The following is a 26093-nucleotide window of genomic DNA, read 5'->3' as shown; positions in this document are numbered from 1 at the left end:
TATATTAATTTTCCTACCTTATACAGTGGCATATCACAACTTAACTCCTCACTTTGTAGTTTTATTATCAAGCAAGAAAGCACTAAAAGACTTGTGAAGTAAGCTATACTTACACAACAAGAGGCAAAAATGTATTTTACCTTCATATTCAGCAAGGCATACACATTCATAGCTATTGACAAGGTCTCTGCAGGTGGCAGCATTCTGGCAGGGTGCAGAAAGGCATTCATTATATTCCTCCTCACAATAAAGGCCATGGTAACCTAAAGCACATGTGGGAGAAAACAGAATAAGCTATGAAATGCTTCCCGATAAAAGGTAACAATTTAGCTTGGACTGTGGATAGACTGCCATTAATTGAAAGGCACTGCGCCTCTAAGGCCACAGGCCTTATAATATAAATAAACTTTTTAAAAAAGGTAGAGAGTCTGACACCGTGAAAGATAAAACTGTACATTTCTTATAGGGACCGAGCGCACAACATTTCCCCGACTACAAAGACAGATGACCTAAGACATTATTGAAACTCTGAAGAAAATATGTTTTATTGTAGAAGTGAAATAATCCAGTAATTACACCGATGTTCATGATTAGCTTTGCCCTGTAGCCATTTCATGGGCTCAGACTGATGATGATCATGTAATGCTACAGTTAACATTTATACTGTATCTTCTTGTTCTCAGCACTGTGCAAATTCAAAGTGCTGCACAAACATCTCACAATTCAATTTTAGCAGTACTTCTGGGAGCTAGGCAAGTATTATGACCTGATGCTGCACCTGGAGCAAACAGTAGCTTAAAAAGGCTACAGGAGCTGCTAGTGATACAAGATGAGAAATCATGAGTTACTTAGTCCACTTGACCATCCAGCATTTTGCATGGTCTAGTGGATCATGCAGTCATCTGTCTTAAGAGTAGTTGAAATGTCTTTTGCAACATACTGCATTAGGTCAAAGAAGCTTTTTTCATATGAGATAATATGATAAATATATTGTACCTTCTGTTTCTTGATTCTCTTAGCCCATTAACTACTACATTGGCTCTCAGTCTTTCCAGACTACTAGATCTCTTGCAAGAAGTCTGATTTGTCTAGAATACCTCAAGTGTCCCCTAATTAGGGTTGCCAGATGGTTTAATAAAAAATACTGAATACCTCCCCCAAAAAAACAACCACCCACCCACCCACACACCCACCCCCCTGGGAAAAAAATTCTGTTGAGGAAAAAAAAGGGGGAGACCAAAGATGTCGAGAAAAAAAAAAGTACATTGTGCCTTTAAATGGCCCTGCGCTCCTCACTCCGCCACCAGATACAGCAGGGGAAAATTGTCCCTCCCGGGCTTCTGTCTGAGGGAAACAGGAAATACCGGACATTTCACGTCTGTTATGTTCTGGTTTTTTTACTGGAAGAGGGGCCCGAATAATGGACAGTCCGGGAGAAAACCGGTCACCTGGCAACCCTATTCCCCTTACTTGAAAACTACTGGCTTACAAAACAGATATATAAATACAAAAGTCTCAAAGCACACTATTAATGGAAAACTGCTTACTTTCTCATTGTTAACATATAATTATAAAATAAACCAGTAGGAATATAAATACTTCACTTACATTTCAGTGCATAGTATACAGGGCAATATAAGCAAGTCACTACCTAGAGACGAACAAAATACAGCCCATAGGCCGGATCCAACCCACCAGGCTGCTGGATCTGGCCCACAACCTAGCAGGTGCCTCCGACAGACTCCTTGCCTACCCCGCCCCAACACACCACTCAGATCGTGCAACGTACCCCTCTCCTCTCCGGGCTCGCTGCGCTCAGAGCAGCATGTAGTCCTCCCAAGCCAGCCACTTTGAGCAACGTGCGGGGTGTGTGGAAGGCTGGGGACATGCCTGAGGGATCTGCTGGGCTGTAGGCCAGCAGCCACATAGATACACGCCTCTCGGCCAGAGCCTCCCTCTGGTACCCTAGCTTCTCCCTCCCCACAACCTTCTGTCCCTCTCTCGCAACCCTTCCCCGTGTAACCCAAATCCACTGCACCCCTGCTCCTGCACAGATACCCCTCCCAGATCCTGCACCCCAATGCAGCCCAAATCCCTGCACCCCCTCCTGCATCCCTGCTGTAGGTCACAACACCCTCCCAGACCCCACATTCCCACCTGAACCCCTCTTCTAGGTTATAACCCTTTCCTGCACTCATAGCCCTTCTCAGACCTTGCACCCCAAACCCCTGTCTCAGGTCACAACCCAAAGCCTCTGCACCCCCACTCCTGCACTCATACCCCTTCCAGACCCCACACCTTCTCCTTCACCCAAACTCCCTCCCAGACCTCACCCATGTGCACCCCAATCTCCTACCCCAAGTTTTTCTGCACCCAACCTCCATCCTAGATGCCGCACTGCCTTCATTAATATAATGGAAGAGTGTCATCCTTGACAACTTACCAAGTTCTTGCAGCGTTCCCTCCTATCAAAAATTATTGTCCATTCCTGTCATTGTCTATATGAAATTGTAGTTAGTGATTTTTATGCAGTCTGTTGTAAAACTTGGCAAATATCTAAATGAGGTAATGTACCCCCCTGAAAAACCTTGGCATACTTCAGGGATATGCATACCCATGGCTGAGAACCTGTGCACTATTGTATCCTATATTATTTATATAGAGCTACAAGAGTGTGAAGCACTTTACACATAATTCTATTCAAATTATTTTAAAATTTGTTTAAATTCTCCCTTTTTTGATCCATTGTATTTATTCATTAAACCTCCCCCCCCCACCTTTCCTATTTTCCAGCTCTATATTACCATTTGCATTTTAAATGCAGGGCCATCCACAACTTCAGTATATTTTATTTATTAAACTTTTCTACTTTTCTCCCAATTTAGCAGTCATATCTAATGGTATAGCCAGTTAAGACATATGTAAGACAGAAGTGACAGTCATTCTCCCTTATTATTTATGTTTAATAAGATGAAAGAATTATTTAAATGCAGTGATAAAATGAAAATTTACATTTGTTCTCTCCTTACTAACCAAGCTTTAGGTCAGAACAATTTAAATACCTCACGTGAGTCTGACCTTTTACTGAATTGAAGTGATACTCTCTACAGTAAAAAAAATCAACACCTAAATTAATGAACTCAAGTGTTTTTTCCAATTAGCCCTATATAATTAACTTGCTTTTTTACAGTTGGTAAAAATATGGATGGTAAAAATATGAATGATGGTGGTTTTTATTTTGTACAAGAGATTATATTGAAGAATTTTTAATTTCTTTGAGAGAGAGAGTTCATTTTCTATAACTGTCTCACTCTTGCTCTCTCATAACATTTAAACTTCTTTTTGGAAATGAAGTCAATTTGTAGAATGAACAAACTTTGATATTTTCTCACCTATGTTCTATGAAATTACTGCTAAACACTAAACATTTTGCAACAATCATCGAGTAAGGAACAATGCACAGTTGGGCTTTCCCAAAAAAGCAGACTAAAGACCGTCTTGCTCTGCAGGGATTTTTACCACTTGCCCTCTACCAGGACACTCTAGTCCTGCAACATCCACGCTGGACCATGGATGTTGCCAGACCAGAGAATCCCAGTTAAGAGAGTTTCAACCCGTACTACAATGAATCTGGAAAAGAAGCCTTTTTTGGCCATTAGAGGGGAGGTACTGCCATAACACTCTTTGAATCCTTCAGAGGGAAGAAATATGGTGTTTTCATCCAGTTATCAAAAACCTGAAACTAGTTGCATTGCAGTGAATAGCAAAACTCAACAATGGGATCAGGTCATTGCTACTGGAGGGAAAGGAGATATTTTCATTTTCCCCTCGTTAAACAAGGAAACATCATACAGTTCTCACCAAGTTGTCTCGTTTTGTGTTATTATTCATTAATAGGCTCTGAATGCATTAAGGGTGCTTATACATGTATCTTCAGAAATTTATATAAGTTACTATTATTTTTGCAGTCAAAGATATGAAATGAATACATGGACCTAAGAGGAGAATTTTGTTGATATCTTCATCTATCTCTGGCCTATTTATTAAAATTCTGATGATTTTATTGATTTTAACTTTTTGCTAGTACAATGAACAGCTATTTGTATGTGAGACCAAACAAAACAATCAATAATATCTACATTATCCAGCAGCTCCAACTGCTGAGTCGTCAGTGCAATGTTCGCCAGGGCTGCCTCAGATGAAAAACACCTTCAGTTACAGATTTTGTTTTACCGGCACAATGTGCAACTGAAATTACAGCACTATTTTTTCCCAGGTGAAGGCAGAACTTGAACATGCATTCGACAGCTGTATCTTCATGGGGGCAGCTAAGACATAATGATGTGCAAGTGCCCTCATTCCTACTTTAAATGTGTCCTCTTTTCCACACTCCTATCCTCTCACCCATCCAACAGATGGTTGAAAAACGAGGAAAAATTTTCAGAAAAAGAATCAGACCTACATTTTCATTTTAAAAAAATTTAATGACATTTTCTAGTCAGCTTTACTCCTCCTTTTCCTTACTGGCTGGCCTCTTCCTCTGCCAGCCTCCCTCACAATGGCAGACAGACACCTTTCTATTTCTTTCCCCAGGATGCCCAAATCCTCCTTTCTCCTTCTCAAACATGCTCTTCCTTGCAAGGTTATTTACAGCCCTTCCCACTCATTTTCATTCACAAGTCTCACACGCACACCAAGGTTTCTCTCACACCATCTCCATCTCACAAGCTTCCTAGCCTCTCTCACACAGTCTTGCCTGAGGGCTTGAACTCCATCCATGCTAACAATCTATAAACAGTGAGGAGTCCAAGTAGAGTGCCTAGTTGGGGCTGGGAACACTGACACCATCAGACTAGCTTGCAGTGGCTGGGATCTCTGCCCCCAAGTATCCTCCAGCCTGGCCTGCAAGACAGCTCCTTTCCTCGGTGAGCTGCTTCTGTAAACACTCATTCTCAGAAGGGCAATGAGTGCCAAACTGGGGGGAGGGGTTGGGGTACACAGATCTTGGCTCAGGCAAGTTGCTGAAGGAGACATTTGCTGGTTCTCAATCTCTCAGTCAGGATTTGGTGGGGGCAAAAATAGCAGCTCTCACCACTCTCTTCTTGATTTCTGCACTCCTAGGCCAATAAAAGGCAGGGGGAGAAGTCCCTCTCCCTCCCTCTCAGAGATTGATGAGAGACAAGGGGAAAAGCTCTCTTCTCTTGTTCCTCAGCAACCACTCCCTTGTCACCTCTCCTCACCCCTGACTTAATGGCCCCAAGCATGTCGACCCTTCAGGGCAATAGCAACACCTCTGTGTGTTGGCCTAATGGGGTACCATACAATAAAACTCTGCTTTGCTTTGCATAGTTCTGTTTCATAGAAACTGTATTCTAAACCACTTCCCAGAATTACAAATACTTGGAGCCGCAGAGGGAATAAGAGGCATATAGCTGAGGAAGAAAAGATGTGTGGAATAGGGTTGATAGGCTCAGAAGTTGAACAATGATTCAATGAGATAGCAAACTACAGAAAAGCTGCTTGAGATGACAAAGGCATGCTCACCAACACTGCCCAGATTGTGCCAGGTAGCGCAGTAGTAAGCAAACTTTGAAAAGGGTAATGAGCTAATTGGCCACTGGAATTAACCTGCAGTCACCACTGCTGGGATCTTGAGACTGGTCTACCCCTGTTTCTAACTGTGAGAAGGGAGAGACAAGAACAAAAAAGAACTTGCAACTACAGGAAATGTTGCAGCTACCATAATGAAGTACTGACATAAACCTAACCCCAGGAAAGCTGCAAGAAGGAAAGGAAAAAAGTAGAAGAGAAACAGTCTTGGCTATTGGCAATGACGTTTCTTCTTCACTTTTCTCTTTTTTTTTTCCTTCAAATATTCTATTTATTATGAAAAACTTAAAAAACCAACAGTCTAGTAGCAGTTTAAAGACTAGCAAAACATGTAGATGTTATCATGAACTTTCTTGGGCACAGCCCACTTCTTCAGATGGGTTGTGCCCACGAAAGCTCATACCACCATCTACATGTTTTCTTAGTCTTTAAAGTGCTACTAGACTATTTGTTGTTTTCTAAATTTTTCATTTTACAGACTAACTCAGCTACCCTTCTGAAACTATTTATTATGTAATGTATACGTTTTGGTTACTTCGAGAATGTATGTATGAATGTGGGGAAGTCCTGAATTCATCTACATACATATTAATTCATTCATATACATGTGGGATTATAATGTATGTGCTACCTGGGCATATTATTTTTATTTATTATCTAGGGGGTGAAATCTTGGCTCTCCTAAATTCAAAACCAAAACTCCCATTGACTTTAATAGGGCTGAAATTTCACACTAACAGTTTGGCAGCCCATTTTGAAGTTCACACTTAATTATTTTTATGGGGTTGGACTCAATGACCTCCTGAGGTTTTCCAATCGTATAGAATCATATTTTCCCCTATATTTTCTATATATATTATTTTCTGATTGGATTGCAAACTCCAAATGCATTCAACGTCTCCAAAGCAGACACAAAATCAAAAATTGAAGTTTTTTAGATAAATTATTGATAGAAACTCCCATTGCCCGTAGATTGACAGATTACATAAGGACATCACCCACTGTACCACAGCCTTCTCCGCAAACCCCTCTTGTGGTTACAGCTCTTAAAGCTGTTCAATTAGCAGATAAGATTTCTTATGTCTCTCATTCCAACATATGTCAAGGTTTTATTAGAAACCCCACTTTCAGCCATTTGTGCTTTATAAATTAAAAAAAAAAAGAATAATTCTTTTCCATTCAAAATGGACATTACTACCCAATAAGATAATTCAGTTTGAAAGTCTGGTTTCCAAGACTGGAAAAGGCAAACTGAAAAAAATAGCTTAGAAATGAAGGTTCCAATCCAATGTTCTATGAAGTCAACAGAAAGGCTCCATTTGTTTTCAGTAGATTGAATCGGGTCATTGATTAGTTTTAATTAAGGATAATTCTTTAACATATAGTTCTCTCAACACCTCGAGAAATTTTAGCTCAACATCAAGCATGTTTACATTGGGTATTTCTTCAGTATCTCGGTGGCTGTGTCTAGACTGGCAAGTTTTTCCGCAAAATCATCTGATTTTGTGGAAAAACTTGCCAGCTGTCTACACTGGCCGCTTGAATTTCTGGAAAAGCACTGATGATCTCATGTAAGATTGTCAGTGCTTTTCAGGAAATACTATGCTGCTCCCATTCGGGCAAAAGTCTTTTTCCGAAAGACTTTTGTGCAAAAGGGCCAGTGTAAACAGCACAGTAGTGTTTTCCGCAAAAAAGCCCCAATCACAAAAATGGCGATCAGGGCTTTTTTGTGGAAAACTGTGTCTAGATTGGCCACGGACGCTTTTCCGCAAAAAAGTGCTTTTGCAGAAAAGCATCCTGCCAATCTAGATGTGCTTTTCCGAAAATGCTTTAAACGGAAAACTTTTACATTAAAAGCATTTTCGGAAAATCACGCCAGTGTAGACGTAGCCGGTGAGATTTGTTAATTGCTACTCACATTTCACTGGTAATCTCGCTGAAAGATTTTAACTCTTCCATTTATGTTTTAATGATTTTTAGACCTTGATCTTGCACAAGTGTCCATGCAAGCAGTCCTTGAGCCACAGGGAGCCCCACTGAAACCGGTGAGGCTTCGCATGGAGTCAGATGGTCAAATTCAGGCATCCAAGTGTAGAATCAGGACCTAAACAGGCACTGGAGTTTCTAAACCTACTAATAAATTAGCTTCTCTCTCATTCTGTAATTTTTGCCTTTTCATTCCCTTTTGACAGAGAGTATCTAATGCAGGGTGTGTGTGTATATGGTTTTGGGGTCGGGGGAGAGAGAAAGAAAAGTTAAATTTAATAAGAAAATTCATAGGCATTTCAAGAGTGACTCAAGCTGGATGATAAAAATTGTTTTTGCTCAAATTGAACTTTGCAGCCTTAGTTTTGTCCACTTCAGCCCCTTTCTCAGCAAAGTTAAAGGTGTGAAAATGTCAAAACTTTCAAAAATAAGCTCCCATTGGGGACATATACTGAAGTTATATATGTAACTTAGAAATTGGGAATAAGTATGTAACATTTTTATCCCCGAGATGAGAACAATTTCTACAAAGTATCAAATTGCTTTCTAAAGTTATCTTACAAATTTTAAGTCTCAATCTAGTGTACTTTTTTTTAAAAAAATAACATTTTATGTAATAAAAATTTTACTACGAACAAACCATTAGACCAGTGGTTTTCAAACTTTTTGAACTGAGGTCAAACAAGAAGAGCTGACTTGGGGGCAGACATAGTGCTCCCTCCCTGAGCGGCCCTGCACTGGGCTTAAGCCTGAGCTGCCTGGTATCATCAGCCCCCTCCCCTGAATACACCTTTTGTATGGGGTGTATGCGCCCCACAGTTTGAAAACCTCTGCATTAGCTAATGTCAGATATCCCTACCTATCCCAGCCTTGCAATAACAGTGACAGCCAGCATTAAAAATATCATCAATATTAAATGCTGGTTCATGAGTGCTCTGCAGATTGTGCAGATATGTGTCATAGCTATCATTTGTCACTCTTCCATACTGCATACTGGCCAGAAAACATGGAAAGCAAGATGCCTACCAGGCAAAGACATTTTCACAGTCCTTGGGCTAATTGAAGCCGTTTAAAATTCCTCTCGTGTAATTTCTGAAGCAGAAGTAACAGAGATGAAAATGCAGTTGACAGCGTGTGCCTGAAGGAGGAAAGAAGGCACAAAGGAAGAATGGGATCAAGGTTGCAGATATGAGGAAAGCTCTGTGGTTCCTTAGCCTCTGTAATAAGAAGTGATAATTCCTCCTAAGTACCTCAAAACCAGAATTGCTTCCTGAGATCCAATGTAAGAAAATGAAGTGGAATTTACTAGGGATGTAAGTGACTAGTCAACCATGCGATAAGCATAAGTTTATTGGATAGTTGACTAGTCCCTCAACTAATTGCTCCCCCCTGCCCGGAGTAGGAGCCAGTGCTTGGGGGAGCCAGCTTAAAAGCCGTTTCCCCCCAGCACCATCTCCACGGGGAGCAGGGAAGGCAGGAGGGTAGTCGGGACGGGGTGTGAGGTGGGAATCAGGTCCCAGGATGCTGTGCCTTTGCTTTTTAAATGTATTAAGAGCCAGCCAACTCTTAATACATTTAAAATGCAGAAGTGCAACGGGGAGAGGACCCGGGACGAGCCGGGAAAGCTGATTCCTGGCTCGAACCAGGTCCAAGGCTGATGCACAGTGGGAATCAGCTGTCCCAGCTTGCATCGCATCCCCCTTGCTGTATTTCAGCCTTTTAAATGTATTAAGAGCTGGCAGTGGGGTTAGCTCCTGAGGCCAGGAGCTAAACTTGCTGCGTCTCCCCTGCTTATCGACTAATCGATGGAAATTCCATCAACTAGTCAATTAGTGATTAAACTAAATTTAACATCTCTAGAACTTACAGACTCTAAAGAAACTGCATTAAGTTTCAGATAAGCTACATAGGGTACGAAGTTAAGTATACAGGTTGTAGCTATATATGGATGTATGAACATGTGAGTAGAACATTGTAACTATGATGCAACTACAACATTACCTCACAGTAGGGTTGCCAACATTGTATTTCAAAAATAAGAGACTGTTTTCTTAGCACCTGCATCTTGCACCACTCTGCCTCTCCTCTATATTTGTATGGCCAGCAGCAGCAGTACTTGTCTACATTTGCCAGGGTTATTTCTTCCTGCTCTGAGTAGCACTCAGTGAAGCTGAAAAGAAAACCCCAGTCTTGGTGAAAACTAAGAAAAGAGGTAGTTTGTCCCATTCTGTGTAACCATGAATTATCATAGCCTGAGAGAAAGGAAAAAATAAAAACCCCGTTAAAAGGGAAGAGGGTTTGCAGGTAAGGCTTTAAAGAAATTAAATACCAGCATCTAAATGGGGTGCTGTCAGCAAAACACTGGATCCCCTTAGGACAGAAGGCATTCTGGGAAACAGTTCAAAGGCAACCGGTCACTTATGTTAGGAAAGGGAATTTATCTAACAGAGAATTACAAAGCCTGGAATTGCATCTTTATGTTTGTTTTTCTGAATAAACGGTCTGTGTTTACTCTTCCTTACTATGTCACTTGTTACACAATCATTTTGTTTATTTGTACCCCAAGTAGGTCTCTGTTGTGCAAACTATGTGCAGCATGTGTTCCCAAGATAAACAAAAAACAGGACTATGTAGCACTTTAAAGACTACCAGGATGGTTTATTAGGTGATAAGCTTTCGTGGGCCAGACCCACTTCCTCAGATCAAATAGTGGAAGAAAATTGGCATGACCATATATACCAAAGGATACAATAAAAAAAACGAACACATATCACACATCACACATGAACACATTTATTTGATTGTATCACTTTGGTATATATGGTTGTGCCAATTTTCTTCCACTATTTGATCTGAGGAAGTGAGTCTGGCCCACAAAAGCTCATCACCTAATAAACCATCTTGTTAGTCTTTAAAGTGCTACATAGCCCTGTTTTTTGTTTCAGCTACACAAGACTAACACGGCTACATTTCTATTATTATTCGACAAGATAACTGATAACTGACAGCAGGTTTCAATCATTTGGGGTGACAATCGTTTGGGGGAAGTCAAAGTATCTGGTAGCCAAAAAATATGGAGAGACACATATGGGGAAACTGAAGACTGAAAGGGGTTGTGGAGGATAACTGCAAGGATAGCTAGGCTGGTGGAAGCCATAATTGAGACCTTCATGCTTGCAGGTTGGCTACTGGTGTCAGAACTGAGCCACAGCAACATAGCAATAAGGCACTAAGTTACAAAATGGGGGTTACATAATCCCTTACTGGTTTTGGTAATCTCACCAAAGTCTCAGTATTTGAGATGCACTGTACATATCCAAGAATCTAAGAGAGGATTATCTCTATCTTCCTGTAGTTTAGGGGAAGTCATGCTGGGCTGTGAGCTTGGAGAGCATAGGTTTGCTCGCTTCATTTTTACCAACTGATGCTGATAGTTCTGTGCCATTCACAACTTGTACTACTGACTCCTCAAGCCTAATAAGAGGACCAAGCAGGTATCATTCACTCATTTCACAAATAAGGTCACTTCAGGAAGAGCTGTGAATAGGACCCAATGGCATCGGAGCCACTTCAAATCCACTGGAGAACAACTCTACCAAACCAGTGTGTTTGCCTATGCCTATCACTGACTCAACTACCAGACTATGCTCTGTTCCAAGAGCCAGGAACAGAACCCAGGAATACCCTCACCCAACTGAACATCATTTCTTGAAACCCCACTGACAACCTATTCTGGCAAAAATTAGCATGAGCGCAACATGAATGTTCTTTTAAATAAGGTTTCATGGGAGTTTGTATGATTGAGAGTTTTGATGGCTAGAACCCTCTCTAATGTTGACATTTATTGGCAGGGGCTAAAGTAAGAGTAGAGACAACATAGCTCCTCAGCCACTGGCACTCTCTCCCTGGTTTACGTGCACAGCACTTGCCTGGGACAGTCTGAGATACCCCTCCTGTTTTATTCCACACTAACCACTACATAGTGGGAAACAGCATGCCTCAGGGCAATGTTAGTGAGCTATAGAGCCTTTCACCTGTACGTCGCCCATCTGCATAGAGACACCTCTGTAAGGATTACCAGGTGTTCCCATCTAATGGATGTTTGTTGTATATGAGATGAATTTGAAAAGTCTCACTTCCAGCTCCCACATCACAAACTCACTATCATGCTTTGCATAGACTGGCAGACTTGGGAAGGCCACTGACTGTGAGGCTGAACTAACTTTACTATCCCTAGAGTAAATCTCCTCAGATCAACACTGAGGGATGTTGGCAAGGCACAGCCTCTTGGAAGTCTGCCCTTCTGTTACCCAGTAGATAAACAGGGGACTAAATTCACAAGGACTGTCAATCTTACCCCTTTCACCAGCACCAAATACACTCAAGTTTTTAAACCTGAATTTTATGGCCATATGCAAGTTATCTGCATGAATGCAAATCAGCTCCTTAAACACTTTGCATAAAGTAACCAACATGGAGCTACAAAACATCTGAAATATTGACTTCCATCTGATAGACTTGTACTTAATTTCTGGGCCTGGTTTACTTGATTCCAATCTGGTAAACCTTTACCATGTGAGTGCTGTTTAAATAAAAATAGGTTTCTATAACATAAAAGAGTTGTAGAATAAGAAATAAAAAGCCCACAAAGAGATTTACATCACTAATCTCAAAAGTAGTGATTTTTTTCCCATTTAATTTTCCACGGAGCAGTCAATTACCGTGGGATGCAGAGGTTTGGGCTGATTTGGCATGTTTGCCCACAGATAATGCAAAGGTAGAAGGTGACATTTAACATTTTATACATTGCGTATTGCAGTTTGTAACGCTAAAGCATTTGTTTCCTATCAGTAACTGAAAGATAACCTTCCAGAGCATACATGCTATTGACATTTTAATACCTACATCTTTAGTTCCAAGATGACACTTTAGTGATGCATCAGGAACGACTGAAAGATCAAAAGGTTTTGTGAAGCATTGAAACCCTTTGATCACAAAGAACCACTCTCTTTTTCAGCCATTTCTGCAGCCCTCCTTTCCATCACTACCCTCACCTTCCTCTGCAAGAATGCTGTTCCATTCTGTCATCACTTGGCTGGAAAAGCTGCCTTTTTCTGTTAGCCTGATGAATTAAGTTGCTAACAGAGTGCAGGCAAGACAGTCAATATATGGAGTACCACTGCCAATGTGTCTATTTCCTCCCGCACTTCTTGCTCCCTCCCTCGCTAGATTTTTCTGGTGTCTCCTCTATATCCACACAGTTCATTCCCACCCCCATTCATTCCTGATGAGGGGAAAAATCAGCAAGGAAAGGGGTTCATATTAAAATCTCATCAACTTCTTAGTTCTAGCACATGAATTTACAGACACAGCACCTGGCAAATTCTCCTATCTGCAATCAAAAGGAGATATTTTTGTCAGATGTGGAAATAATTAGCAACATGATACAAGTTTTAGTTTGCTTCTTTATATAATAGGATATGTTAGCTACATTTAACTATGATTAGACTTGCTACTCTTCAGCTAGATACCCAATTTAACCTGTTCTCATGGGATTCCTCTATTATGCAAACTAACAATAAAGCAATTACATTCTTCAAAGAATATAACTGGAAAATTGATATTGAGAGGCTTATCTTCACCTCCTGAAATACAAAATTCATAGCAGATGATAGACAAAAGCTTCGCTATTTTCTCTCAAAATGCCAGTCACTAGTCCAAAAGACTACTGGTGTCCACTACAGGGATGTATGTGAGTAGTTGACTACCTAAAAGCCTAGGCTTATGGGGTATTTGAGTCAATTACTTGAATTCCCCACACCCTTTGCTGCCTCTGTGTCTGTGGCTTAAAAGCACTGTCTCCGCAGTGCCACCTGCTCCCCTCCCCCATGCTGCTGCCTCAATCAGAGGCAGTGGGGCGGGGCGGAGGGAGGTGGAAGCTGCTGTGAAGCAGCCTCTGCCTGAGGCATGCCCAGGCTTGTCACAAACAGGTGTTGCTGCTGGAGCAACCTCTGTTTATGACGGCTGGGGCTGGAAACCCCACCCTCGCAGACAGTGGCTGCTGGCACAGTGCGAGCCTGGACTGAGCAAGCCCGGCTCAGTCCTGGCTTGTGTCAGGTTCAGGAGCTACCATGCTGTGGCTCTGCAGTTGAAATGTAGTAGGAACTGGGCCGCCTACCCTCCTGGCTCTTACTACATCTAAACTGCAGAGCTCAGCCAGGGGATAACTCCCAGAGGCTTCTTCCCTTAGCAACTAATCGTGTACTTAATAGAAATTCTATTGGCTACACGATTAGCTATTTACTCGATTCTTAACATCCCTAGACAACTAAACAGTGTCCGTGTCCACTGAACACTTATGTCCACCGGACTGCATGTGAGCCCTATCATAGCATTAGTTTGACTAGTGAACCTGGGATAGCATCATCTTCCATTTCATATCCCCATCTTATCTCACTATAACACTGCAAAATTCCCAGTATAGGATTTAAATTAGCTTCTATTGACGTGTGAACAACTGTGTCATCTCTTGCAACATCCAAACACTTCATGTGATGGTTCAAATCCACATACTTGTTGTTAAATGGTAAAGATTATTTCAACATCTTCTAATTCATACAAAAGTGCTGCAGTACTGTATCTAGAGGCAATTGTTCACTTGCACTGTTCACCAGAAACCACTCAAAATTCTTTGTAGTGTTCCTAGAGACTGGCAGTTAATTGTAAAATCCATACAATGGACAAATTCCAAAAAGAATTAATAAATTGGGAAGTTTCTTGATTCTACAAATCAATACCTTTTTACCTGTCTTACAAGATACCAGTATTGAAGACAGTATTCTCAGACAATTCACTCTTGTTAGGAAAAATGACCACTTAACCAAATTTCACCACACCATAAAATTATCTGAAACTGGAAGTAGCTGGAAAAGAATGGTCTTTTTTCCTCGGACCACCAATATTTTATCACTCAGTCCATCCAATTTAACCAAAATATTGACTTAATCTTTCTTTTGTGCGAAACTGCTTCCTTCCAGCTCTCATCATTTGCACAGCAATAAGGTAGGATAAAAACACAGACTTCAGATTAGATACGCTGAACATTCTTGTCATGCTTTACACAGACCAGAAGAAGGGCATCAAAACATCTAAAATAATATTACTCTTACTGAGGTTCTGTATCTACAGATGATCTCAGAGAATCTGTTAATCTAATCTCTTTCTTTTGCTTTGTTCACAGGAGCACTAGCATATCTCATGCAATATGACAAAGTAGCACAAGGACGGCTAAGTAATTGAAGATTTATTGGCAAGCCTCAGTTCACAAGCTCATCATCATCATACTTTGCACTGACCATTGTGGGATCAGCTTATGGGATCCCTCCACATCTGGCCAGGAAATCAGGAAGGAAGGAGAGAAAAAAAGGTGAACGAGGAGTCCCTACCCCCTTTGTTTTCCTAGAAATCAAGAGAGGACAAGGAGAGAATAGATTTTGTGCTGAGTGGAGCTGCAGATAATAATGTTGCCACCTGCTCATCATAGCATTATATCAATATATAATAATGTTGGCATGGTGAGGTGATGCCACAAGGCAAACATCATACTGCACTATCATTTTCTCACGCTGGATCTTTTCAATTGCACCACTGATTTCTAGACAAGCAAAGCTGAGTACATCTGCCCTTTAACATGTTCATCTGTAGATAAATTAATCAACAATTAAACAAGTGTATACATCTTCCACAAGGAATCAAAAGTAGCTCTGCACATTTCAACACAGAATCCAAAGTGGTCAACGGAATACTGCTTTGCCTAGTATAAGGAGGATGTTTTTTCTTCTGTAGCTGTAGTTTTTAAGTATACAGTTTTGCAGGCTGTACTTCCAATCTAGATTAACTTTAAAAGACTACAAAAATGTTGCTGCCCTTGATATTGCCTTAATTGTTAATTTCCTACGCATATAAAACCTGGATTGCTCCTTGCTATTCTGTAAGGTTGGTTAGTAGCAATGAGGAAGATAGAATATTTTTTCCTTTTCTGCCTTTTTCTCTGGAGAGCCTTCTCTACATTCGCTTAAATAGTTCTGTATATGTAGATATCACTGCTGGAATATGTTGTCAGTAATTTCTTCTTATGATAATTCTGTGTATACAGAAACCACAGGAGGGGAAAAACCCCCATAGGTTGTGGGAAGTAGCTTACCCCCAACTTCTAGAATTCTCATAATGGGAGAAAAATTACAGAAAGAAGAAAAAAATCTCATTTTTTATTCAATCCAGAAACCGTTTATTTCTTGCCTGTATAATCATATGCAGTTTTACCACCTGATCCAGCTATCTTTGCTCACAGAGCAGTCCCACTGAAATCAATGAGTAAGGATTCCTTGTGTGAATAAAGGCTGTAGGATTGGGCTCTTAGAGATAACTAAGCACCTGTGAGTGGTTTACATTTATTTTTTTTCTTGTTTCCAGTACTTCCCCAATAGCTAATTTCAAGCCTTCCCATCCCTAAATTTCATTTTATTGATATTTGATGCCTCACCTTAAAAATCCTCACACTGCAAACTTCTGTTCTATAGTACAGCTGTAAATACAAACCAACCCATATGGAACTCAGTGTGTATTTTCAGTGCTTACCCTGCAATTTCTGATTATCCAAATGGAATGTGTAGATTCCTATCATTATTCTAAACAGATAGAACATCTGCTCAATGTGTAATATATACTGAAAAGAAAAAAGGAAGTAATTTTAAACTATATATCCAAAGCTGTGTAAGAAGTATTGAAAGATTTATAAAATGTGGAACTGGTTGGTACAAACCAGGGATACAGAGGCATTTATAACTGGTTCCAACACTGCGACAAATGCCATGTGCACAAGGATTCAGAGCACAGAAGTCAATCGGCTGAGAACAGGTAGACCCTGTGAATCCAGGACCACAACTGCAGGAGTAGGCAAGTCTGTCTGCATAACAGGTCCCATTATTCTGGCAGGGAGATGAAGCGCAGGGGTCTACTTTCTCTTCACAAGAGGCTCCTAAAAACCCTAGTTGGAAAGAGATGATTTTTATAAGTAAAAGTTCTTTACACATGCTATTTAAAAACAAGAACTTGCAGTAATTGATAATTACACATTTTAGTATTTCTCATTGATTTTGTGGAAGAGTTACAGAAACAAAGAAGCATGCAAAAAAATGTTAATTCAGGCAGCTGACATGTTTGTGACATTATTGCACGCATGAGGAGTGTAACTGCTTTGATGTGGCAGGATTTCAAACATCTTTTCAGAATCTTACATCAAGTGTCATTCATTTCAAGCAATTATAGAAGCTCAGTGGTTGACAGAGGAAAGAGTGAAAAATCAGACCTCATGGAAGCAGACATAATAACAACTACGAGTATCTTGGACCCAAATTAATCCTCAAATCATAAATGGTGATGATGTGTTTGTGTTATAAGAGGGTAACTTGCATTGTGTGCACATACAAAACAAAGGTAACATATTCTGAGTTGTGATGGAAAGCATGCAGTAGTGTCATCTTTAAACATTCAATACTCTTAAGATTTTTTAAATGTATTTTAATTCATTTTGCCTTCAGGCACTCAATCGCTAAGTAGAGCATATAATATTGTAAAAATTGTAATAAAATTTAGAGGGTGGGTAACATTGGGGATGTTGGAACAATAACAGTAACAAACACTAAAAAATTCTAGAACATATTCTGATCTGAGTTTAGTAATGTAGCTAGATGGGGCGTTACTCTGGATTTATGTTATTGTACCTCATATCAGAAACTGACTCAAATAACTGGGATGTGGAACATTTCTTTAACATACCTTTTAATTACTTCTCCCACTATATCCTTCATGCTATCCGCTTATTGTGTAAATCACATTCCTTGACCACAATTACAGAGTACCAAGTTGGTGCAAGTTACACCTAATTATCACTTACACCCATTTTCTGATTGACTTACAGCTGTCATAGAACCTGTAGCACATTTGTTTGTGGCATCGGTGAATTTACCTGAGAGATGCAAGAGTGGTTCCCTAGAGATGATCTAGACAGAGCATCCCTGAGATATGAGTGGTGAGAACAACCAAGTATAATAAGGAGGCTTGGGTTGGAGTTCATGTTGTGTTATTGTTAATTTCCCTGTTAATAAAACCATACTCTAGGTCTAGGAAGAGCCAGGTTTGAACAGTGCAAGCGGTGGCAAGACTATGGCATGTATTCACAGGAACATACGTATACAGGCAGTCCCCGGGTTACGTACAAGATAGGGACTGTAGGTTTGTTCTTAAGTTGAATCTGTATGTAAGTCGGAACTGGCGTCCAGATTCAGCCGCTGCTGAAACTGATCAGTTTCAACAGCGGCTGAATCTGGACACCAGTTCTGACTTACATACAGATTCAACTTAAGAACCCCAGGCATCCCCAAGTCAGCTGCTGCTGAAACTGATCAGCGGCTGATTCCAGGAAGCCCAGGGCAGGGGCTTCCTGTAGTCAGCCACTGGTCAGTTTCAGCAGCGGCTGACTTGGGGACGCCTGGGGCAGAGCAACTGGGGTGCTGCTGGGTTGGTCCAGTAGCGCCGCCGCTCCTCGGCGCTACTAGACCAACCCAGCAGCACCCAAGCTGCTCTGCCCCAGGCGTCCTGATTCAGCCGCTGCTGAAACTGACCAGCAGTGGCTAAATCAGGACGCCTGGGGCAAAGCAGCTGGGGTGCTGCCGGGTTGGTCCAGTAGCACCCAGAGCAGCACTACGGGACCAATCGGCAGCGCCCCAGCTGCTGTACCACAGGCGTCCGGAGCAAAGCCGCGGAGCAAGGGGCAGCGGGACAGCCCAGACGTGCCGTGGCTGTCCTGCTGCCCTCGGGCTCCGGGGCTTTGCTCTGCTTTGCTCCCCGTCTCCCTGGTCTCCGCTGGGCTGTCCGCTGCCCCCACGTTCCGCCGCTGTGCTCCCCGTCCCCCTGGTCTGCAGACCAGGGAGACGGAGAGCAAAGCAGAGCAAAGCCGCGGAGCACGCAGGCAGCGGACAGCCCAGACACGTCTGGGCTGTCCGCTGCCCGCGTGCTCCGCCGCTTTGCTTCCTCTCCCTGGTCTGCTGAAGACCAGGGAGAGGGCCCCGTTCGTAACTGCGGATCCGACGTAATGGAGGAGACTATGTTGTGGAAGAAGTACAGAGGAAGTTATACAAATGTGTGTGTGGGGGGGGGGGTGATGTTCTGATAGAAGACACAAAAAAAGAATGCTTGGACAAGTTAAGGTACAATAACTGCAGAAGTGTGAAGTGGAGTTGGAAGGGCAGGGGGTTGTTTCATGTTGGCTAATCTATTTAAAGGTGAACATTTTAGGGCAGGTGTTCAAAGCTTTCTGGGCCACAAGAAAAACAGGTTTTATGCTAAAATGTGCAGATCTGCTAAATGGTCAACAGTCTACTCTGCCTGATAGAAGGTGGATGTTTTCTCTTCTTCAGACACTGTATATTATTCTTAGGACTATGACACTTAAAAGTGCTATGCAGATATTTAGTAACTCAGGTTTCACAGTACTCATGGGGGGGCAGGCAAGTAGTATAGCTGGATCTGCAGAAGGAGAAAATAGAAGCACACGAGGGTAGTGGCACAACAGGATGAAAAATCATGAGTTATTTAGTCCACTTGATCATGCTGCTTTCATTATGGTCTAATGGACCATACAGCTCTCTGTCTTAAGAGTAGCTGAAACCGCTTTCAATGTACAGTATTAGTTCAAAGAAGCATTTTTCCTATTAGGTAATCAGATGAAAATATATATTAGTACAGAATGAAATTCAGGAGGGAAATCAACTAATCATATAGCAGTTTTCAAGCTAGTCAGAAAAAAAAGAGAAGGGGAAGAATATTGAACTTCTGGTGCCAACTCAGTAAACCTTTCTTGTGCCATAAAGCAGTGGTGGATATAAAAATAAAATCCAATTTAAATACAATACACCCTTAGTTATCATCACATCTCAAATTCAACATATCTAACCTCCCTATCAGTGGGAAAACTGCTCAGTACCAAAAATAGTCAAGATCTAGGACAGCACCTAAAGCACAGCACCTAAAAGCGCTGACATACTAGACACTGTGAACAACAAGAAATCAAAACCAGCAACAAGCTAGACTTAAATCTCTGCTCAGAATCATCACAGGAGCAGACTACTTTGCTACAGTGAAATGTGCAAAACAGAAGCTGACTCATACTAATGACAGAACCAATGGCCGCAGACTAGAGGTGGAAAATAGCAGAGACAACACACACTCTAGGGCTACATCTACACTGCAGGCTTCTTGCGCAAGAATGGCCCTTCTTGCGCAAAAACTTGTGGAATGTCTACACTGTGTGCACGTTCTTGCGCAAGTACACTTACAGTAAAGCGTCGGAACAGAGGGCTTCTTGCGCATGAGTTATTCCTCTCCCCATAAGGAACAAGCCCTCTTATGAAAGAGTTCTTGCACAAGAAGGCAGTGTGGATGGGCAACAGGGGTTTCTTGAGCAAGAAATCGCTATGGCTAAAATGCCCATCAGAGATTTCTTGCGTAAGAGAGCATCCACACTGCCATGGACGCTCTTGCGCAAAAACACATCTCTTGCACAAAAGCACATGGCAGTGTGGAAGTGCTCTTACACAAGACCTTTTGCGCAAGAACTCTTGCACAATACAGTTCTTGAACAAGAAGCCTGCAGTGTAGACGTAGCGTAAGACAAGAGGAGAGAGGGTATGTCTACACTACCACCCTAGTTCGAACTAGGGTTGTAGTGTAGACATACCCAGACTGTGCAACTAACAGAGCAGGAACTGACACAGATATTTTCTGCTTCTGAGCCTGAAATTCAAAAGTGAAAATAAAAAGTTTATTCAAGAAACCATAGAAGAAGTCTCATAAAAAAAATGAGGAAAAATGGTGTCTGACCTTGGCAGAAAAGAGAAGTGGTGGGACTTCAGGCAAAAGGAGCAGTGCCAGGCCCCTTTGAAATACCAGGCCACAGTGCAAGTGCCCCCTTTACCTTCCCACCTCCCATCGGTGGGCCTGGATTTTTGCATTACAAAATATATTACAAGATTGTTAAGCCTGTGAGGGACACAACTAGCTACACAAAACACTGAATTCAGTACATGTATTGTAGCATCTATTGCTATCTGTTACTGATCATGAAGGTAATATTACTCAGAACAATGTCATTTTATACTTCAGGTGTCTATATTTCATTAGCAACACAATTCACTTTATCCTGGCAGAATGTGTTACTTGCAGGGCATTTTCACAAGTTTTGAGTTTTGCTTTTTTTCCCATGATAATTAGTCATTATTCAAACACACAAGTGAATTAAATAGCCATTTATTTTTTCTGTAGTTTTATCACTGCAATAAGAGAGAGTACCTGACAAAGATTGCTATACATTTTAAAAGCAGAACTATAAAAAAAAAGCAGTTTATGAAAATATATTTTCATGTGCACCAAGAAAGGAACAAGCATACAACGGCATATTCAAATCATACTATTTGTTCTTTAGCAGTGGACGTTTTAATGATAAGAGACAGTAATGTCTACTGTACTAGTCTAGAAGTAAAGAATTGCTTACTTGTGGTCTATGCTCGGACACGAATTTAATGGAAGACCCAAAAGGCTCAATCTTTCAAAAGTATTTTCTAGTTTTGGAGGATTTAATTTTTGAGCAGTGTAGGGGGGACCACTCACCGACCCCGGGAAGAACCCCTCTCCAAGTCTGGGTGGGCCACGCTGCATCCTGCCCCTTTAACTCCACAGAGGCCAAGGGGTGGATCAGGGAGCATAAAAGCCCAGCCCAGCCCAGCCCAGCCCAGGAGCTCAGTAGGGCCTCATCCACTGGAAGAAGCCTGCCCTCAGCTCTCAAACCAGGAGGGCCCTGAGAACCTTGGCAAGGCTGAGGACTGGCCCAGATTGCTGGGCCCTTGCTCCAAAGAGGAGACCTTCTACACCCTGCCTAAGGTTCAGACTACCATGACCTTGAGAACCAGCAGACCACGTGGAGGCAGGTAGATGTTGAGGGAGAGTTAGGCAGTTGCCATGGGGAAGCCGACGACTGTCAGGCTGATCTCATAAGGTTTTAGAGTGGGTCAGCATGTTGCAGGCTGGATCCCTGCTGACCCCAGTGGCAGCCAGAGTGGCAGTCCCCCCTGCCACTCCACATGCTGGGTGGCAGTCTCCCCTTCCCACTCATGCCAGGGGAACTGTGTTTATTTGGCTGCTCTGCCCTGTACCAGGGCCTGGGCCATACTGACCTTGGGGCTGCATTTGTTTGGCTACCCCGCCCTGAACCAGGGCCTAGGCCTTGTTGACTGTGGGACTGCATTTGTTTGCTGCCTGCCCTGATCTAAGGGTTCCCAGTTTGGTTGGAGCCACTAGACTGGTACTTACAGGCCTGAGCACAGGTCATGGACCCAGGACTCAAGTGGCTAGCTTACAAGCAGTAATTTTTGAACACTTCTTAGGGCCTGATTCTCAGAGGTTGTGATCGCCTATAATGTCTATTTAAGTCAACATTGCTGACACTAGAGCTATAATATACTACGTGTGTGTGTGTGTGTATATGCACATGTGAATTTATTAGCTAAATTTTGCATTCAGCTTTTGCAGTTTCAGCACTGAATATCACTGATTTTAGAAGAATTGCATGACTCATGGTAACCGAGATCAGAACAAGGTCCACAGTCTAAATATTGTGGAGGCGATCAGGCTGTACCCCTTGGATCCTGCGCTTCCTTGCAGGTTTTTGTATGGCTCATGGTAACCCTACCACTGCCTCATGTTTTTCTCAGAGATGAGAGAACCCTGCTTCATAAGCCATTTTCATCATAGGCCAGTCTCTAGTTTGGAGTGAAAAACTAGGTCTAGAGGTCCTTTCTCCCTGTTGGTGGCCCACCAGCCAGGAGGAGGAGTGCGGGGGAACCTGGTCCCACCCAAGGTCCCTAAGTAGCAGCCACTAGTGGAGCTCTTGCCCTTAGCCCCACTGAATAGCAGCCCCTCCCTAGGTCATTTCCCCAACTGCTCCCTCAGTACTTCATCCCTGGTATCTTGGAAAAAATCCTCTCCTGCTTGCAGCCTGCAGTTTTTGCCTCCGCTCTGGGCTTCCTCTTTTCCAGTCCCTCCCTCTTCCCCTTCCTTGCCTGAGGGGAAGCCTTTTCTAGTCAGCCAGCAGGCCTTAACTTAGGGCAGGTGTTCCATTAGGCTGCACTGCAGGCTGGCTCCTAATGAGTTTCAGGTGCCCACCTAACCTGACGGCTGAGCAGCAGTCTCTGGCAGCCTGTTCAGAGAACATAAATCCACATGCCCAGGTACCTGCCCTTCACCCAAGTCCTGCAGCCCACTGCCTTTGGTCTGCCATAATATGTAAAAAGTCTGAGAGGTGTAGCCATGTCGATCTGCATCTGCAAAACAAGAAAGAAGCCTGTGGCACCTTAAAGACTAAGGGTACGTCTACACTTGCTCCCTGGATCGAGCTAGGGATGCAAATGTAGCCGAACGAAATCGCTAATGAAGTGGGGATTTAAATATCCCGTGCTTCATTAGCATAATCTCGCCCACACGTTATTCCACTCAACAGCTGATTCGAACCAGGAAGTGCGCTCCAAGGGGTTTGATTCGAACTAACGCGTCCCGAAGCACATGTCCTGGTTCAAATCAGCTGTTGAGCGGAATAAGATTATGCTAATGAAGCGGGATATTTAAATCCCCACTTCATTAGCAATTTCGGTCGGCTACATTTGCATTGCTAGCTCGAACTAGGGAGCAAGTGTAGATGTATCCTAACAGATTTATTTGGGCATAATTTTTGTAGGTAAAAAGATACATGCATCTGATGAAGTGGGTTTTACCCATGAAAGCTTATGCCCAAATACATTTATTAGTCTTCAGGATGCCATAGACTCCTTGTTATTTATGTAAAAGACGTTAATGACTACAGGAACACTGGTGTAAGCGGGAGTAGAATAAGACCCATGGTACCTCTACTCAGACACATTCATTCAACTATGAAAGACACCTACTAACCACAGCATGGTTCTGTGGATAGGACACAGAACTGGATTTCAGCAAACTTGGGCTCTACTCTTTGGTCCTGCCACTGATCTGCTATGTGACCTTAGAATTATAGAAATTAGGGTTGGAAGAGACCTCAGGAGATCATCTAATATAGTCGTTCTCAACCATTTTTATACCGAGGATCGGCCAAGTTCTTCATAAACTTTTGGTGGACCAGCAATATTTTATTTGTATATTCATTATGCAAATAATAAATATGCAAATAAAATGTTGCCAGTTCACCCAAGTATGTACCCGTGCTCCAACCCCAATATACATTATAACCCGGATTCATGCGCCCCTCCCATATTATGTTATTCAGCCCCGGTCAACAGAGCATCTATCCACTGGGCAGCTTTGGCTTCAACCACCGGAGCAGGCCCCGACCCCCTCCATGCGGCCATGGCAGGTCCCGGTCCCCTTCCAGAACAGGACCGCCCCACGCCCCACCACGTGACCATGGCAGACCCCAGACCCACGCCCCACCACGTGACCATGGCAGACCCCAGACCCCTCGCCATGCAGCAGGGCTCAACCCCATCCCTCCCTCCCCCCGCAGAGCAGGCCTCAGCCACCCAGAGCATGCTCCCCAGCCACACGGCAGGTCCCGGCCTCCCAGCCTTATTACCCCTGTCCTTCCCCCCACCACCGGAGCAGGCCCCAGCCCCTCCCTCCCTGCTGCCGGAGCAGGCCCCAGCTGCCCACCACATGCTCCCCTCAAGTGCTGCAGCCGCTTTCCACATGGCCCTGCCAGCTGGACCACACAGCAATTGCCGGAGCTGGAACTGGAGCCATGGTGAAGCTGCCACAGTAGGGACAGCCTCACCACGGCCCTGGCTCCAGCCGCAGCACACCCGGCTGCCAGCTACCCCACTCACCCTGCTGCTGCGTGGGGAAGTGGACGGCAAGAGAATTCCTTATGGGGAACCCCTGCAGGCGGGGCTAATTAAAAGCTGGGAGCATGGCCTGTCAATCTGCTGTGGCCTGCAGGCAAGGTTTGCAGCCCACTGCCAGTCTGCGGACTAGCGTTTGGGAGCTGCTGATCTAGTCCAAGCCCCTGTTCAATCCCAACTAAATCATTCCAGCCACAGCTTTGTCTAGGCTCACCTTGCACCTCCAAGGATAGAGGAGATTCCACCCCTTCCCTAGGCAACCCATTTTAGTGCTTTACCACACTCTTAGTCAAATAGTTTTTTCCTATTATTCAACCTAGATCTCACACACTGAAACTTGAGACCATCATTGCTTCTTGTTCTGTCATCTGCCACAACTGAGAATAGCCTGGTTCTATCCTTTTTGGGACCCCCCTTCAGGTATCAAATCCTCCCCATTCTTCTCTTCTGAAGACTAAATAAGCTAAGTTCCCTCAGCCTCTCCTCTTAAGTCATGTGTCCCCACCCCTTAAACATTTTCATTGCCCTCTGCTAGGCTCTCTCCAATTTTCCCACATCCTTTCAGTAGTGGGGTGTGAGAGTCAAAACTGGACATGATACTCCAGATGTGACCACACCAGTGCTGAATAGAGGGGAACAATCACTCCCCTCGATCTGCTGGCAATGTTACTACCAATGCAGCTCAATATGCTGTTAACTTTCTTGGCAACAAGGGCACACTGACTAATATCCAGTTTCTTGGGCCCCACATCCTTTTCTGCACACCTGCTTCCTAGACAATTGGTTTCCAACCTGTAGCAGTGCATGAGATTCTTCCATCCTATGTGTAGGACTCTGCACTTATCCTTGTTGAACCTCATCAGATTTCTTTTGGCTCAGTCCTCCAATTTGTCTAGGTCACTTTGCCTAGGTCTGGACCCTATCCCCTGCCCTCCAGTACATCTACCCTCCCTCTTTCCCCCCAGTTTAGTGTCATCCGCAAACCTGATGAAAGTGTAAACCAATTCGTCATTTAGATCATTAATGAAGATATTGAACAAAACTGGCCCCAGGACTGACCCCAGGTACTCTGCATGATACCAGCTGCCAACTAGACATCAAACCGTTGATCACTACTTATTGAGCCTGAAGATCTAGACAGTTTTCTATCTGCTTTATAGTCCATTCATCCAGACCATACTTCTTTAATCTGCCAGCAATAATACTATAGGAGACTGTTTTAGAAGTTTTGCTAAATTCAAGGTATATTATATTCACTGCTTTCCCCATATCCACCAAACCAGTTTTATCATCACAGAAGGCATTAAGGTTGGTCAGGCATGACTTCCCCATGGTGAATCCATGTTCACTTTTCCTGATCACCTTCCTCTCCTCCAAATGTTTCAAAATGGATTTCTGGAGGACCCACTCCATGATTTTTCCAGGGATTGGGGTGACACAGACTGGCTTGCAGTTCCATGGATCTTCCTTCTTCCCCTTTTTGAAGGTGAGCATTATATTTGCCTTTTTCCAATTACC

General features: G+C 42.9%; 1 protein-coding gene across 2 annotated transcripts in view; it reads right to left on the bottom strand.

Moving 5' to 3' along the window:
• DNER (delta/notch like EGF repeat containing) overlaps window positions 1–26093 on the bottom strand; it is a 293984-nt gene that overhangs the window by 31469 nt on the left and 236422 nt on the right. Inside the window, exons 8-9 of one of the 2 annotated variants that reach the window (XM_075937623.2) lie at window positions 16418–16642; window positions 141–263 (exon numbers count right to left, since the gene is read on the bottom strand). In XM_075937623.2, the coding sequence (XP_075793738.2) occupies window positions 141–263; window positions 16418–16642 (348 nt within the window). The remainder of the gene's footprint in view (window positions 1–140; window positions 264–16417; window positions 16643–26093) is intronic. The other variant, XM_075937624.2, reaches the window with a different exon arrangement.

The sequence above is a fragment of the Pelodiscus sinensis genome, chromosome 10, assembly GCF_052426305.1.
Source record: "Pelodiscus sinensis isolate ZL-2025 chromosome 10, ASM5242630v1, whole genome shotgun sequence".
NCBI lineage: Eukaryota > Metazoa > Chordata > Testudines > Trionychidae > Pelodiscus > Pelodiscus sinensis.
Note: the sequence above shows the minus strand (reverse complement) of the source record. Positions and strands in the feature narration are given on the sequence as shown.